We start from the raw sequence: 15,005 nt of genomic DNA, 5'->3' as shown, positions 1-15,005 counted from the left end.
AAGAGGTTTTATGGGCTGGCGGTAATTTTGGTGCTATACAATACATTAAATTGAATTCAATATTCAAATTTATTTAATGAAAAAACAAAAGAAAAGCCTTTTTTTTCTTCAGATACAGATGTAAAAACATGAGCACAAATACAGGAAACACTGTCTTTCAGCAGCCCTTTGACACAAAGTCAATTCAGCAATGTTGTAAATAATTAAAGTAAATTTGACTCCACTTTATGACAGCTTGGAAAACCTGATGTGCCGCAATGCTACTAGATGGAGCTTTTAATTAGATAATTGTGTCAACTTCTGTTTCCAAGGCTTACAGTGAACTTTCAATCTTATTTTAAGGTGTTTATTTTTCTATTATTACTCTTGTGAACTGAGATTCTCTGCATTTGAGTAAGAGCTGCATGATTTCCTGTGACCAAAGAGACCAATCATGCTGAATAATTTTGAAATAACTGGCTGGATAAGAGACAAATAGTGTTTCATACAGGAACTTGAAACAGGCTCTGAACATCCATCATGTCAATGTCTTGGTCATTCAGTCCACAAAGTCTGAAGCACGTCACCATCCAGGAAGAGAACTGTCTACTGAAGTGAGTCCACCGGAGGCTTAAAACTTCTTCCCTTTGTGCAGTCTGTTGAAACGCCACATGTTCTCCTTCCTCAGGCGCTTCCAGTACTCCCAGGTGTCTGACTCCAGCTCATGCAGCTTTTTGGCTGCTCCCAGGTTCATGTTGAATAACCTGGGTAAAGGGGGACAAAAACCCGACACATGTCAACAGATTTATCCTGACACATCATCATCCAGAAAACTCAAATCACAAGGAGCAGCCCAAAGGACAATAAAATAAACAGATACAAGTCAAAACTAAAACAATGTGACTCTCACCACGGTGGATATTCCTCTGGAGACTTTAACTTGGGGTCTTCTCCTTGCTTGAAGATATTGACCCCAACTGCATAAGATGTAAGCTTGACAGGGTCTTTACACACCTCTGGACCTGTCAGCTCCTCCTTCATTGCTCCTTTACCTTTTCCTTTGGCCACTAAACAATGAGAGAGAGACGGGTTTGGTATCAGTGTCAACGTAAACCTGCGTTATTGAGTGTTTTAATTAGGCTCCCCTCACTGATAGAAATAGGGGGTGGACAAAGTAATGAGAATACCCGTCAGTGCAACACTAGTGAACCCACTAAGCTGCCGGTGCTGTCGATGTCTACTCATGTCTGTGTTTACTCACCCACTTTCTTCGCGTATCCGCACCACTGTACTCTGTTCATCACGTTGGTCCTGCAGAGCACCGCTGCACAGCTGCTTGTGGTGCATTTTGTCAGCGTTGCTGTCCTAAATACAATGTACCCTGACATTTTCTACTTCGGGTTATGTGCCGGCGCAGCTCACCATGCTACTGTTTGACATTCATAGTTCCTTCAAGTTCCGTTTTCTTTGACTGTGCAGGATGATCTCTGCTGCTCCTCAGTGTTCAGGAAGACACACTGCAACACGAACGCTGCTCACAGCCGACTGGGTCATTTCAATTCAAGCCGACAGGTGGCAGCACTGATTGAGCTGCATCTGACCACAGGACTTCTATTGTTTATTATGGGTTTAATAAATGAATGAATGGAAAGATCCGTATTTGATTATAGCTCAGCTGCTGCAACAGGAATTAGATAGATTAGAAAGCGTCCCAGCTTATTGTCGAGACTCATGACAGCAGGGTGACAAAAACAGTCAGTTTAAGTAAGTCAGTAGGGTGGAAAACTGAAAATAGCCCGGGGAAATATAGAACTGAATTGGACTGATTTTCTGTTCCTTTTTTTAAAATGCAGGATCTGGACACTGATTTAGGATTTTTACACAACACCAGTGACATCAACTCATAAGTAGAGCAGGACCTCAACAGAGCAATGAGGCCTTATCTTAAAAATATTCAGACAGTTGACAGGGACCCAGAAAGTGGGAAAACTGGACTTGAGATGTGTGTGTGTCACAGTTTGAAATAAAGATTGACCAGCATGTCATAGATGTAACCAGAACTGTTAGCAATCCTCTGGACTACACAAAGAATAGTCCCTGTTTGATTTGATTCTGCAGCTCATTTGACTGCCTTAAGACAGAGGAAAAGCTTGACCTGACCTTCTCAGTCAAGTGTTATTTAAACGAGAAACATTTTCCCGTTTACGTGACACTTAAGAAATCAGTTTTCTTGAGTATGTTGGGAAAATTGTGATTCAGGGAAATGAAACAGAAGACTCTATGTAAAGTCAATCCTAAATAATTGAAGATAGATTTGAACAAATCGCCCAGGAGAGCGCAATATAGAGGAAAAATCACATAAGGTATAGAAAGGACTGATGCTAAATTCAAATCTGGACATCATGGGAAAGCCTAGAAATGTATTTCTATTAAATCAGAAAAATTAGACGCATCTGACCAAGAAACATTTACATAGTACATGCATAAAGAAATTAATACTGAACTGGTAAATAACATCCTGTGGAGGGCGGTAACACGCTGTCAGCAACCACAGATTTAGAAGAAGAAGAAGAAAACGACGGCCGTTCTACCAAAACAGACGAAGAAGAAGAATTTCTCGAAGATGTCTGAGTACGCCACGGTCCAGAAGAGTGCCTTGAAAATCAAAGGCGTAGGAAGCGTTTCAGCAGGAAAAAAGTAAGTAGTAGAAACACTTTATTACGATACGACAGTGTGAATGGGGAAACTTGGTAAATACGCTTTATAATACCCAGTCGCAACTGATAAAAGCCCCTTGTAATCGCGTAGCTAAGGCTAATGTTAGCTTGTTTGCTGATAAACACCCCAACGTCGATGTGTACGACTGTTTCGTATTTTAACGCTTAAAGCTAATTTATATCGAAAATAACATTTTACAGCAGAAAAACAGTGGTCACATTGGACACTATTTGTACAGATGCGTTTTGTAAACATTAGCTGCCATACTAGCATGAGCTACAACAAAACAACCAACGGAAGTTAGCTCGATCTCAGCCCATCACACTCATATCGGAACGTGTAATATAAATGTTGTCCAACACGGCACACTAAGTAGAAAAACGTTTATTTATCAATAACACGTTATGTTTTTATGAGGATATGAGTAAGGTAGATGCAAAGTGGCACAGACTGTTTGGTTGGATTTTCAGTCTCGTTTACTGCATCTTTCTCTGTGCCTATCGAGGTGGGAGCTTGTGCGGGCTTAACTAAATTATTAATACATGTATATTTTTAGGAAGAAGAAGAAGGACAAAGAAAGTAAACATCGCTTGGAGCAGGTTGTGACCAGTCAAAACGACGAGGAGGTGAAAACCAAGAAAGCATATATTGACAAAAGGACACCGGCCCAGATTGCCTTTGACAAGATGCAGGAGAAAAGGGTAGGATATTTCTTCATCAGAAGCTACAGTCATTAGCCAGAGGTTTGACGCAGAGGCATGGTGAATAGAAGTAGTAATAGATGGTATTAATCACATTTAGTACTACTGACCGAAGCACTGGTTTCTACTAGGCTACTAGGTTTGCAAATACAAACACATGAAGTGTTTATAACAGCCACTATGCTGTATTGCTACAGTATGAATGTCTACACTTTGATAGAATTTAGTAATAGTAGGTTTGCACTAATCAATAGCACACATAACATGGAATGAAGATTGCCTCACAACCTATATTTCTGCAGTAGAACAAACTTATCTATGTCTGGGTAATTATTAACTTATGTCCTGTTTTTAGTGACCAGTTCTGTCAGAAAAATACAGCAGTAAGGAAATGACTAATAGTGTTGAATTTAAATGAACAGAATAATCCCTACCTGAAACAATTTTCAAATGATGTTGATTAGCCCAGCAGTTTGCTCAAGAGATGTTTTATTATGTCAGTGTATTATCCTTCACATTAAATAGTGGCAACATTTATCAACCCATTAATAATTAAAGGATATGGTTCATTTTTTGAAACTGTGAATGTTGTGTATTGTGGAGCATATAAAACATGATCACAGGGACATGGTATCTTATCTTTATGTAATGAGAAAGCTGATAATGAAACAGTGGGATGTTAAAAAAAAATACACCTTTTATGAGTGTATAATATTTTTAGATACAGCGGGAAATTACAGCAAGTTCATATTTCGCAAATCTCAGCTATGACAATGTCAAGTCCAGTACCCAGATTTTGATGTTTTTAAGATGTTTTAATATACAGTAATAGTTGTTTATGTTAGTGATAGAGATATTTAAAATGTGACTGAGAGTGGCGTTTAATTTTTATTGCACTAATTGTTTATTTCTCTCTATTTTCTTGCAGCAAATGGAGAGGATTTTGAACAAGGCATCAAAGACACACAAACACAGAGTTGAAGTAAGTCCCGTCAGACCATACATAGCACCATTGAGTCAAACTTGCTAATTCAGAGTAGAACCTGATTATTTAGTGATATCTTATGATACAGTAATGTTAACTAATGACTAATGTAATATTAATATCTAATAAACAAATTGATATCTTTTATTGTTGTCTCTATCATAACTGGCTATTTTTGTAATATATTTATTATCATCATCAGGCTCACATACGTTTGACCCTCAACAAAATCCTTATCTATTTAATTCTGTGTAATTCAATCAATACAAGACACTATACTGCATACCATTGCTGTTTATTGTGCAACTCATATGTTTCCTATTTAGATTTTCTTTACTCTTACTGACTGATGTTGGAGTTTTTTGTATTTGTGTCGGTGTGATTCTTTACTTTTTCCCTTTCTTTTTGAACTAAAAGCATCTGTAATAAGACAAAGCCATTTCCTTCTGGGATTAATAGTTTTTGTTTTTATCTTTTAACATATTTTCTTTCTATCGTTTGTTTCTGTCACAGGATTTCAATCGCCACCTGGATACCCTGACAGAGCATTATGATATTCCCAAGGTCAGCTGGACCAAATAGAAGAGGAGCAACTGTTCACTTTATTTACTGCTTGTACAAATGTGATGTGCAAGTTTTTTGTATTTTTTATTAGTTTTAGATATTCAGTTAAAATGTGTTTGGTTGACATTCATCTGTTCTTTTGTTGTATACAATAAAGTATTTGAGTTAACATGTTTTGTCTGTAGCTTTGACTTACAGTACATTGCATGTACCTTGCAATTTGACCAGTGTCTTAGCTGTGTGTATATTGTATATAAGACAATGTAAGAAGAAAAAATGTCAAATCAGAATATTCTTGCTTTTTGTAGTTAATATATTTGCATTGTAGTGCATAACAGCACAAATGACACCCATACTGTAAACTAGAGCCCAACTAAACACCCAAGGTAGTTGTCCATGTTGAATTCTTTGAGATGGCACAGTTAACATGTAAATTCTCACAAAGGGAGGAACTAGTAGTTAAAGAAGGCAAAAAAGTATTTGACTGACTTTCCATAGTAAAATCAGTACATTCGTATACAAATACATTTTACTCCTCAGGAAAAGAGTTGTAGTGAGAGTGAAACTAAACAGTTTTGATGTTGACTGACAGATGTAGCTGCATCATAGTAAGTTAAACACCAACATGCAAAACGGAGTAAAAGGCTGCGTTAAACAAGTAACGGATTATTTAAATCTTTATTCAGAGATCAGATGTTCAGGATTCAGAGCAATTTTTTTTATACAGTTCTTATTTGATTTAATGAAAGTACTCGCCTCATATTGGAAGAGTATTTTCATTGTATTGCAGTATTTTTGGTGATGTCAGAGTTCACTTTGGCCCCAGCATGTCACTCGGCTTCACCCACTGGTCAAACTGCTCCTCAGTCAGGTATCCCAGCTCCACAGCAACGGCCTTCAGCGTCGAGCCTTTTTTGTGAGCCGTCTTGGCAATGGTGGCAGCTTTGTCATAACCTATGTGTGGGTTCAGTGCAGTGACCAGCATGAGAGACTCATTCATGAGCTTGTTGATTCTCTCAGTGTTGGCCTGGATGCCCACCACACAGTTGTTGGTAAAAGAGACAGATGCGTCTCCCAGTAGCTGTGCAGAGTTCAGCACGTTCTTGATCATCATAGGTTTGAAGACATTGAGTTCAAAGTGTCCGTTGCTGCCTCCGATGGTGACTGCGACGTGATTTCCCATCACCTGGGCTGCGACCATGGTCATGGCCTCACACTGGGTGGGGTTCACCTTTCCTGGCATGATGCTGCTTCCTGGTTCATTCTCTGGTAAGATGAGCTCCCCCAAACCAGAGCGGGGCCCCGACCCCAGGAAGCGAATGTCGTTGGCGATCTTCATCATGCTGACGGCCACTGTGTTGAGGGCTCCACTCAGCTCTACCAGGGCATCATGGGCTGCCAGAGCTTCAAACTTGTTGGGAGCTGTGACAAATGGCAGACCTGTGAGGGAACCAACCTTGGAAGCTACTTTCTCAGCAAAGCCAATGCGGGTGTTGAGTCCTGTCCCTACTGCGGTGCCTCCTGCTGCCAGCTCATATACCCTGGGCATAGCAGCCTTCACCCTCTCTATGCTGTACTTCACCTGCTGGACATAACCACTAAACTCCTGGCCCAGTGAAAGTGGCACAGCATCCTGAGTGTGTGTGCGTCCAATCTTGATTATATCTTTGAACTCTTCAGCTTTGGCAGCCAGAGCATCGTGCAGAGTCTGCAGGCCAGGCAGGAGGACCTGGTGGACCTCTGTGGCTGCAGCAATGTGCATTGCAGTGGGGAAGGTGTCATTAGAGCTCTGACTCTTGTTGACATGGTCGTTAGGGTGGACAGGATCTTTGGAGCCCAGTTTCCCTCCCAAGATCTCAATAGCTCGGTTGCTGATCACCTCGTTCACGTTCATGTTGGTTTGAGTGCCAGATCCAGTCTGCCATACCACCAGAGGGAAATGCTCATCCAGTTTACCAGCTGATACCTCGTCTGCAGCCTGGATGATTGCATCTGCTATCTTGGGGTTGAGGCCGTAGTCCTTGTTCACCTCAGCAGCCGCTTTCTTCAAAGTACCGAAGGCCTTGATCACTTGGATTGGCATTCTCTCACTCGGTCCTCCTATCTTGAAGTTCATGGTGGATCTGACAGTCTGGGCACCGTAGTACTTGTCCGCCGGGACCTTGAGCTCACCAAACGTGTCCCGCTCAGTCCTGTACTCTGAACTGGCCATTCTGGACGTGCGGAAGAGAAGTTTGGAGTTCGCGTTGTGTCTTTGCCAAACCAGGAGGTTGCAGTTAAACTGCTGGACGCGTCTCAGAGACCGAAACATGGCTCCTCACTAGAGGTGAATCCGGGGGGAGGTCAACGCTGTGTTCCACATTGTAATCTGTCATTGGAGGAATAGGAAACTGCTCGTACATTAGCCAATGAGGAAGCGGGAGAGGCGGGACTTCCGGGCTGTTTGTCGTATCGAGTGGAAACGATCAGACTGCTTCAACACTGAACGAGCGCGTACGACCATGTTCTTAGTCAAGTAAAAGTCTGTGACTTTACGTAATTCAGTTCATTTTAACCTCATTTGTTTTGGCACATACATACATGTTTTTATTTATTTTATCTTTGTGATTTTTTTTTTTACATCTATTGATTATATATGCATGTACAGTATGTGCAACCATTTTTCAACCAGTTTTGGCTCCTAGTTAATTCGCAAATGTAATCTTTTAATGCAAAATATAAATAAATATTAAACGTGGTAAGTACCCAAGTACATTAACACTATAATAAGGAGTGTACAATTTAAAGGTACTTGTACTCTACTGACGTATTTCCATTTTATTTCACTTTTACTTTTACTAGTTAAACTAATATTGTACCTTTACTCCACTACTTTTAGTTTAACATCATTAGTTACTGTGTAGGATTAGCAAAAATGATTATATAGTAATAAAACGCTGATGTATGATTTATAGATTTACCCCTAGTCACTTTATAAGGTGGTTTAAAAACCCTCAGCCTTACAGACTGCTGTTTTAGCTCCACAGGCTATAGGCAGCAACGCATTTTAGTGATAAATTTTCGCCTTTGAGAATTTGTCAAACTAATCTGGACTAGCTTTCAACATTCATTAGTTATCACCAGCATCAAATTCAACATGGTTTAAAATACGCCTTTTTCTTTAGTGAATCACTTTTACTTGTGTTATTCAAGTAACAATTACTTGAATAGAGTAGAAAATTTGAGTGGTAATTCTACTTTTAGCGAAGTACTTTTCTTTCCAAAAATGTTGTCTTGAGTTTGTGTATTTCTGCAGCCCTAGTTGGACGGTAGAAGAGCCTTTTATTTTGAAGTCTCAGCGCGAGCCTTTACCGGAAAGACTTCCTGTGTTGTTGCTACCTTCACCCCGCCGTCTCTTCTCGCGGTAACGTTAGTATACTGTTAGCTTGCTAGCTAACCCCATCGTTTCCAGGTTTCGTGTCGACCTGAAAACAGCAAACGAAGAGAGACACCGAAAGACTACGCAGCTGAATATTCTTTAAATCCAGACTGCTTAAAGGAGCGGGGCAATGCCACACAACTTCCAACCCGGAGACTTGGTCTTCGCTAAAATGAAGGGATACCCCCACTGGCCAGCCAGGGTAAGCAAGTAACGTTAAGAGCAGCCGGAGGGGCGGAGGAGGGGGTGGACTGCTCTGCCTGGGACGCTGGAGAAGGTTCTCTGTGTATCTTCGTTACTGTCTAGCACGGATAACCATCATAAACATAAATAACTTCATATTTGTTGGGCTGACAGTTCATCTTCTAGGCCTACAGTCAGTGTACGAGCAGCACCATTGGCTGAGTTGCTGTTGGCCTAATCTACATAATGTTACAGACGTTGACGTAGAGACGGAGCTAACGTTGTTATTTTGGAAATTACGTCTGAGATAACTGTGCAAATGTACCTAGATGAGGAGCTCATGTTAAAGAAACAGATTAATGTGCAGCATGAAGTTTACATAAGATGAATAATGTTTTATAGGGGTAACCAACCAATTATTACATGCTGCTCTCATGTTTGTATCCCAGTTCCATGGAAATGTCTCTTATACCTTCTGTTTGCCATATCTGACTTGGTTTTGCATGTTTTTAGATTGAAGATGTGGCTGATGGGGCAGTGAAACCACCTCCTAATAAAATCCCAATTTTCTTCTTTGGGACACATGAAACGTGAGTACAGTGCTGTACCATAAGACACTGGGTGATTTGCCACTTGTTGTCTTGTATATGCTGAAATGTTCAAACCTATGATGCAGAATCCTTCATTCATATTACTGGTTGAATTGATTGACTGTAGCATTGTCTTGTTTTGGTTATGCATGGAAGAATTGACTGTGCCTATTTAAATGTAGGACCCGACTCATCTGTTTTTAATTTTGATATCCTATTCGTGAGAGCAATGCCGTGAGACAAATACATAAAATGCTACTTTGGTGGGGCACCACCAATTTTTTGCTTCATTTTTTAAACTTTGTTTTCTGTCAGTGCACTATTAACCTCTAATTTGTGTCAGCTGATTGTGCAGTATGTTTTTCTCAGAGATGTGTTGACATGTTTGATCCTTGGACACAACACCAGTCTCACCATCTGTTTGACAAGATGGCACCTGCAGTATATTGATCCATCACTAGATGGCACATTCTACTGTGTTGAAGTGTAATGATAACGCTGATTTAGTTGTTTAGTGGTTCACTTTAACTAGTTAAATTGCTCACAGTTTCTTTATCTCTCTGTTTCACAGTGCATTCCTTGCACCAAAAGACCTTTTTGCCTATGAAAAGTACAGAGAACGCTATGGAAAACCCAACAAAAGGAAGGGATTCAATGAAGGTTTATGGGAAATCCAGAACAATCCGCATGCCTCCTACAGCGCCCCGCCTGTAGTAAGTCTCCCTGACATACTGTAGAATCCTGAAGCATCCTTAATCAAACATTACCTCATGGTGCGCCTTTGGTACATCTCTTCCTCTGCACCCGTTTATTTCAATGTTTTTTGTCAGCTATCAAAAAAGGCTTAAGTTTCAACTGAGGTAGTGGAGTTGGAGGTATTTTTAACATGCTTTGTAGATTGCAGTCCATTTCACTGACACATTTTTTTGCAGCCACCGAGCTCATCAGACAGTGAGGGAAACAATGCCGAAGGAGGAAGTGATGAGGATGACGACGATGAAGAGGCCACAGTTCCTCGGAAAGCAGACTCAGGGAGTGAGATTGACTCGGATTCTGGGAGTGAAGACAGAGGAAGAGGAGGAGGAGGAGTGAAGCGAAAGCCACCGGCTCCCAAGGTAAGTGTGTAGTGCAGAAATTTAGTTTGATAATTAAAATATGTTATTGATGTGAATACAAAAAAACATTATTGGTTATAGTTAATGGTACAGAAGGAAGCACTTGGCTATAAAAACAAGATAGCAAAATAGACCGCTAAGTAGCAGCAACTTCCTTTTTTATATCAGGAGTTGTCACAGCAGTGATAAAAGCATAATGAGCCATGATTAATGGGACTTGACTTGCCTTGCCTTGAGTGCACATTAGATAGCTAGACACAGATTGTTTGGCTCAAACTGCAATGAAAATCATCTGCAACTTAATATATATAGTTCTACTATATATACAACTATAGTTGATTTAGTTAAACTATATTTTTCAATGTGAATGCTTGGGTTGTCTGTTTTTAGCGGCCTCCTCCTCCAAAAAAGGCTCGAGGCTCATCCAGTGACAGGGATGAAGAGGAGAGTGGATCCCCTTCTGAATCAGAACCCACACCTTCAGAGTCTGATTCTGGAAAGAACAGTGACCAGGTATACACACACACACACACACACACACACACACACACACACACACACACACACACACACACACACTCTCATTATATGATTTTTGGGTGTTCTGAAATGGAACATTATTTATATGTTACACAGGATTTTACTCCAGAGAAGAAAACTGGTGTACGAGGTGGAAAGAAAGCAGGAGGCAGAGGAAAGAAAAAGGTGAACCATCTGGTCTCTTACACAGTAAAAGTGTTTTGAAAACCTTTTGTGATGGTAGTTTTGATTTGTTGCTCCATCTTCTTCTCTGACCCCTTATCTCTGGTGTTGCAGAAGGCTTCATCTGACTCAGATTCAGACTCAGGATCGGGATCAGAGAAGAAGGTCGTGGACAGTGATTCAGAGGACGAGAAGCCTCGACCTGCTCTGTCTGGCTCAGAATCCCAGTCTGGCTCCAAGTCTGAGTCAGATTCAGATCCGCCTCCTCGGAAGGGTCCACAGGCTCGCAAGAAAGGTACAATATACGTCATTGTGCAAAACCCTGGGGATGTATGTTGTTTGATATTGAAGAAAGTTAGAAAAGTTACATGCCTTGTTTTTCTTCCCATCCACAGAAAAGCCTGCACCAAAACCTCGTGCACGGAAACCCAAACCTGCTCCAGCAAAACAAGCACCTTCATCATCCTCTGACAGCGACAGGTCAGGCTGCACTAAGGCTTTTTTTTCTTTTTAAGATACACACAGCTTGAGATAATAATAATACGTTAATGTTTATTTATATTCTGCATATCACCTTGGTGAAAAAGGCCCTATAAAATTTACTTTTTTTTTTTTTCTCCACATCAACAGTGAACCCGACCGCATAAGTGAATGGAAAAAACGTGATGAAGAACGCCGACGAGAGCTGGAGGAACGCCGAAAAAAGGAGGAAGCAGAAGAGATCCGCCGGTTACGTGAAAAAGAGAAGGAGGAAGAAGAGAAAAGGAAAAAAGACAAGGATAAGGGTAAAAAAGGAAGTGACAGTGACAGCAGCAGTAGCTCAGATGAAGGTGTAGATGACCATCCATTAAAGAAATCCAAGAAACCTCCTCCACCCCCCATCCCGGCGCCCTCAGACTCTGATTCTGAGCCACTAGCTGAGGTACAGTTTCTTACTGAAAAAACAAGAACTTTACAATCTCAAAATTTGTATGTGGAGTATTAGTGCAATTGTCTCTTTGTGCTATTAAAATCTGCATCTTCTTGGGCTTTTTTTTTTTTTTTTTAAAAGGTGAAGGAACCACCTAAAAAGTCTGACAGCCAGAAGAAGGCAAGAATAAAGAAAGAGAAGGAGAGGAAAGAAAGAAAGGAGAAAGAACTAAAAGAGAAGAAAGCCAGACGGTCAGAGGAGAAGTCCAGAGCGAGGTGAGTGCACAAAAGAGAACAGACTTCAACATGCAGACCTCATTAGGAGAATGTCATTAAAACTTAATGTACACAGATCTCAGAGTTCCCTCTTTCTCTCAGGTCCAAGCCTGAAAAACCCAAACGCAAACCTGAGAGACCACCAGAGAAGAAAGTAGAAAAGAAAAAAGGTCAGTGTGTCATGAAGTGACTTTCAGGCTCAACAACACTGTTACTGAAGCTGACAGCCACTCCGTACCCTACTGATTTGCAAAAGCTGAATTTGTGCAAGACTAAACTAAAGTTCACTGAATGCTTATTTAACTCTGTTGTGGTGTAGTAATTCAGTACAGCATATTTACCCTGTGTGTTCTTTTGCAGAGCCATCGCCAGAAGAACGGCTACAGAAACTCCATACAGATATAAAGTTTGCACTCAAAGTGGACAACCCAGTAAGGGACATCTAAGATTTCAGATACATACAGTTTATCTTCTTTTTGCGGCAATATGAAAGCTGATCCTTTTTACTGTATTTATGTGTTTTCTAGGACATAGATAAGTGTCTGCAAGCCCTGGAAGAGCTTGAGGCTGTGCCTGTCACCAGTCAGATCCTCCACAAGAACGCTGAAGTTATTGCCACACTGAAGAAGGTGCAGTTTCTTGTGTTGCAAATTGATACTGCAAGAGAGGACAACCTGGATACAGGATGTAGTAGGATAGGAGAAAGGAAAACATATATTTAAGACGGTCTCTTTTTATTTATTTGTGTTATTTATCTATTATATACCAACTAACTTAAGTTTTTTTTCTTGACAATTTAGATCCGGCGGTATAAAGCCAGCACTGCAGTTATGGAAAAAGCTACTGACGTCTACAACAAGTTAAAACTTCGCTTTGTGGGCAAGGCCGAGGTGGCAGGTAAACCTAAAACCGAAAACAAGGAACCAGAAGATAACGTTAAGGAGACACAAAACCCAGGTAAAACACCACATTTTGGTGTTGTTTCAATTTTCAATTGTCATAAAATTTAGTCAGATTTTCACAAATATAAAAAAATACATATTACCAAACACAACATTTCCAAACTGATAAAACAGACATGATCTTTCATGTCTTTATCGAACACCCAATAAATATACAACGTGATGGTGGAAAAAGTAAGTGATGTCTTGATGTTTCTAAATACCAGTTGGAGTCAAGTGTCAGAAAACCTGGAGTCCAGTCAATAAAACAAGAACGAAGGTGTGATTTAGAACTGCTTTGCTGCCTCTGGACCTGGGCTGCTTGTGGAGGGATAAAAAGAACTCCCATGTTTATCAAGTTTATCCAGAATAATGTCAGGGTTGCTGTCTACAAGCGGAGGCTCTGAAGAAACAATGATGGAGCAGGACAATGGCGCTAAGCATCAAATTAAATTTACTACAGAATTACTTCACAGGCACAGTCAGAGCCCTGACCTCATCCCAATGGAGATGACAAGAAGAGAGCCATTCACACCAGACGTCTTAAGACTAGGTCTGAGCTGAAGCAGTTCTGTGAGCAGGTGTGGTCCAAAGTTCCTCTTGGACATGTACAGGTCTAATTCACAGTAACAGAAAGAGCTTGCTTAAGGTTATTAGATTCTCAAAGGTTTCACTTACTTTTTTTCCACTTTTTATCTGTAATTGGTGTGTTCAATAAAAACATGAAATCTCATATTGTGTTTTATCAGCTAAGAAATTAGTGTTTGTTGATATTTGTGACTGGGGATGGTCAGATCACAACTCATGATCAATCTATGCAAACTGTAAATTGTCTTACTGTTTTTTTGTTTGTTTTTTGGGGGGTGGGACTTTATTAAGATATGTTTTTTTTTTCATCAGACATATACTGTTTTCTGGTTTGCAGTGAATGCTGATATTTATGTGAATTTGTTTTTTTGTTTTTTTTTAGATTCCACTCCAGTGAATGGAGAATCAGAACAGAAAAAAGATGACATGTCAGTAGAGGAAAAACCAAAATCACCTTTCCAGGAGGATAATAATGGCAATACAGCTTCAAGTCCAAACAGGTGAACATCTAATGTGATGCAGTATAGAGTATTATTACTCTACTTGATATTTGGTAGCCATGACAAAGACTTATATGATAGATACACATGTATGCTTGATTTAAGCATTGCTATGCTTCTTCTCCATAGACGGAGCCCAGATAGCCCTGCTGATGAACAAACACACACCTATGACGAGGCAGACAACTCCATTTCTGCAGAGACAGAACCACCTGCTATAGAAAGCTGAAAGACGTTTAACCACCAACGTAGTGGACCAAGTGCTAAAAGATGGTGGCCTCTCTGTTTGACATGATGCAGTACTTGTGGGCCAGCAACACTGCAGCACACACCCAGCATTTCCTACACTATCTGTTACGTCAATATTGATGTTTTGGACATTTTGTACTATACTGATATCAAAGCAGAAGGCCCCATCGCTCACATTGTTCGGTCCATTATTTATCACAACAAAAATGAAAGCTTATTAGTGTGATAGTTTGTGGCTCTGCGCAAAACCCCTTTTTGTTTTTCAAATGAATTTTTCTTTTTATACAACACTTGGCCGGCCTGGATCCTCATCCCAAACCACTGCTCCTGGCTACTTTGTTCTTTCTACCACATGAACTCTTGGTCTTTCGTACCTTATGTATATTGAATGATTACATTTTTTAGCACTTCTAACCAGAATTTAGGCAGGGGTAGTTTGAAATGAAACTTTAATGATTCTTGTTGGGATATTGGTTGGAAATGGAGCAATGCTGTTAATTTTTCTGTTGAAGATTTTGCGCACCACTTAAATCTGTTGGCTTCGTGTTTTTTTATAAAGCCTACAAAACATCACAAAAGCCTCTTGT

The 15,005-nt window shown here is 40.3% G+C and overlaps 4 protein-coding genes across 4 annotated transcripts; 2 read left to right on the top strand and 2 right to left on the bottom strand.

Annotated features, from left to right (window-relative positions):
* Positions 1 to 55: 55 nt before the first annotated feature.
* mrpl54 (mitochondrial ribosomal protein L54) lies at positions 56 to 1,443 on the bottom strand. Its single transcript, XM_026345870.1, has 3 exons — positions 1,241 to 1,443; positions 890 to 1,046; positions 56 to 743 (listed from the first exon to the last, which is right to left on the bottom strand). The coding sequence occupies exons 1-3, from the start codon at positions 1,365 to 1,367 to the stop codon at positions 611 to 613; spliced, it is 417 nt and encodes a 138-aa protein (XP_026201655.1). The 5' UTR covers positions 1,368 to 1,443; the 3' UTR covers positions 56 to 610.
* Positions 1,444 to 2,557: 1,114 nt separating this feature from the next.
* On the top strand, positions 2,558 to 5,116 carry fam32a (family with sequence similarity 32 member A). Its single transcript, XM_026346186.1, has 4 exons — positions 2,558 to 2,676; positions 3,254 to 3,398; positions 4,327 to 4,380; positions 4,897 to 5,116. The coding sequence occupies exons 1-4, from the start codon at positions 2,603 to 2,605 to the stop codon at positions 4,963 to 4,965; spliced, it is 342 nt and encodes a 113-aa protein (XP_026201971.1). The 5' UTR covers positions 2,558 to 2,602; the 3' UTR covers positions 4,966 to 5,116.
* A 477-nt stretch (positions 5,117 to 5,593) lies between these two features.
* fh (fumarate hydratase) lies at positions 5,594 to 7,315 on the bottom strand. The gene has a single exon (XM_026346185.1). The coding sequence runs from the start codon at positions 7,256 to 7,258 to the stop codon at positions 5,759 to 5,761; it is 1,500 nt and encodes a 499-aa protein (XP_026201970.1). The 5' UTR covers positions 7,259 to 7,315; the 3' UTR covers positions 5,594 to 5,758.
* A 993-nt stretch (positions 7,316 to 8,308) lies between these two features.
* hdgfl2 (HDGF like 2) lies at positions 8,309 to 14,991 on the top strand. Its single transcript, XM_026346316.1, has 16 exons — positions 8,309 to 8,567; positions 9,062 to 9,138; positions 9,710 to 9,851; positions 10,071 to 10,253; positions 10,644 to 10,766; positions 10,890 to 10,958; positions 11,070 to 11,250; positions 11,351 to 11,435; positions 11,586 to 11,877; positions 12,007 to 12,140; positions 12,243 to 12,310; positions 12,501 to 12,571; positions 12,668 to 12,769; positions 12,941 to 13,097; positions 14,052 to 14,169; positions 14,299 to 14,991. Exons 1-16 carry the CDS (start codon positions 8,496 to 8,498, stop codon positions 14,396 to 14,398), a joined length of 1,974 nt encoding a protein of 657 aa, XP_026202101.1. The 5' UTR covers positions 8,309 to 8,495; the 3' UTR covers positions 14,399 to 14,991.
* The last annotated feature ends 14 nt before the right edge of the window (positions 14,992 to 15,005 follow it).

The sequence above is a fragment of the Anabas testudineus genome, chromosome 4, assembly GCF_900324465.2.
Source record: "Anabas testudineus chromosome 4, fAnaTes1.2, whole genome shotgun sequence".
Lineage (NCBI taxonomy): Eukaryota > Metazoa > Chordata > Actinopteri > Anabantiformes > Anabantidae > Anabas > Anabas testudineus.
The sequence above is the reverse complement of the archived record's forward strand: the minus strand, read 5'-3'. Positions and strand labels throughout refer to the sequence as shown.

Coding starts and splice junctions, on each gene's coding strand:
- fh (XM_026346185.1), bottom strand. CDS start 7,258: ATGTTTCGGTCTCTGAGACGCGTCCAGCAGTTTAACTGCAACCTCCTG.
- fam32a (XM_026346186.1), top strand. CDS start 2,603: ATGTCTGAGTACGCCACGGTCCAGAAGAGTGCCTTGAAAATCAAAGGC. Junction 3,399..4,326: donor ACAAGATGCAGGAGAAAAGG/GTAGGATATTTC, acceptor ATTTTCTTGCAG/CAAATGGAGAGGATTTTGAA. Junction 4,381..4,896: donor CACACAAACACAGAGTTGAA/GTAAGTCCCGTC, acceptor TTTCTGTCACAG/GATTTCAATCGCCACCTGGA.
- mrpl54 (XM_026345870.1), bottom strand. CDS start 1,367: ATGTCAGGGTACATTGTATTTAGGACAGCAACGCTGACAAAATGCACC. Junction 1,047..1,240: donor CGGATACGCGAAGAAAGTGG/GTGAGTAAACAC, acceptor CTCATTGTTTAG/TGGCCAAAGGAAAAGGTAAA. Junction 744..889: donor CCAGAGGAATATCCACCGTG/GTGAGAGTCACA, acceptor CCCTTTACCCAG/GTTATTCAACATGAACCTGG.
- hdgfl2 (XM_026346316.1), top strand. CDS start 8,496: ATGCCACACAACTTCCAACCCGGAGACTTGGTCTTCGCTAAAATGAAG. Junction 9,852..10,070: donor CCTACAGCGCCCCGCCTGTA/GTAAGTCTCCCT, acceptor ATTTTTTTGCAG/CCACCGAGCTCATCAGACAG. Junction 11,878..12,006: donor ATTCTGAGCCACTAGCTGAG/GTACAGTTTCTT, acceptor TTTTTTTAAAAG/GTGAAGGAACCACCTAAAAA.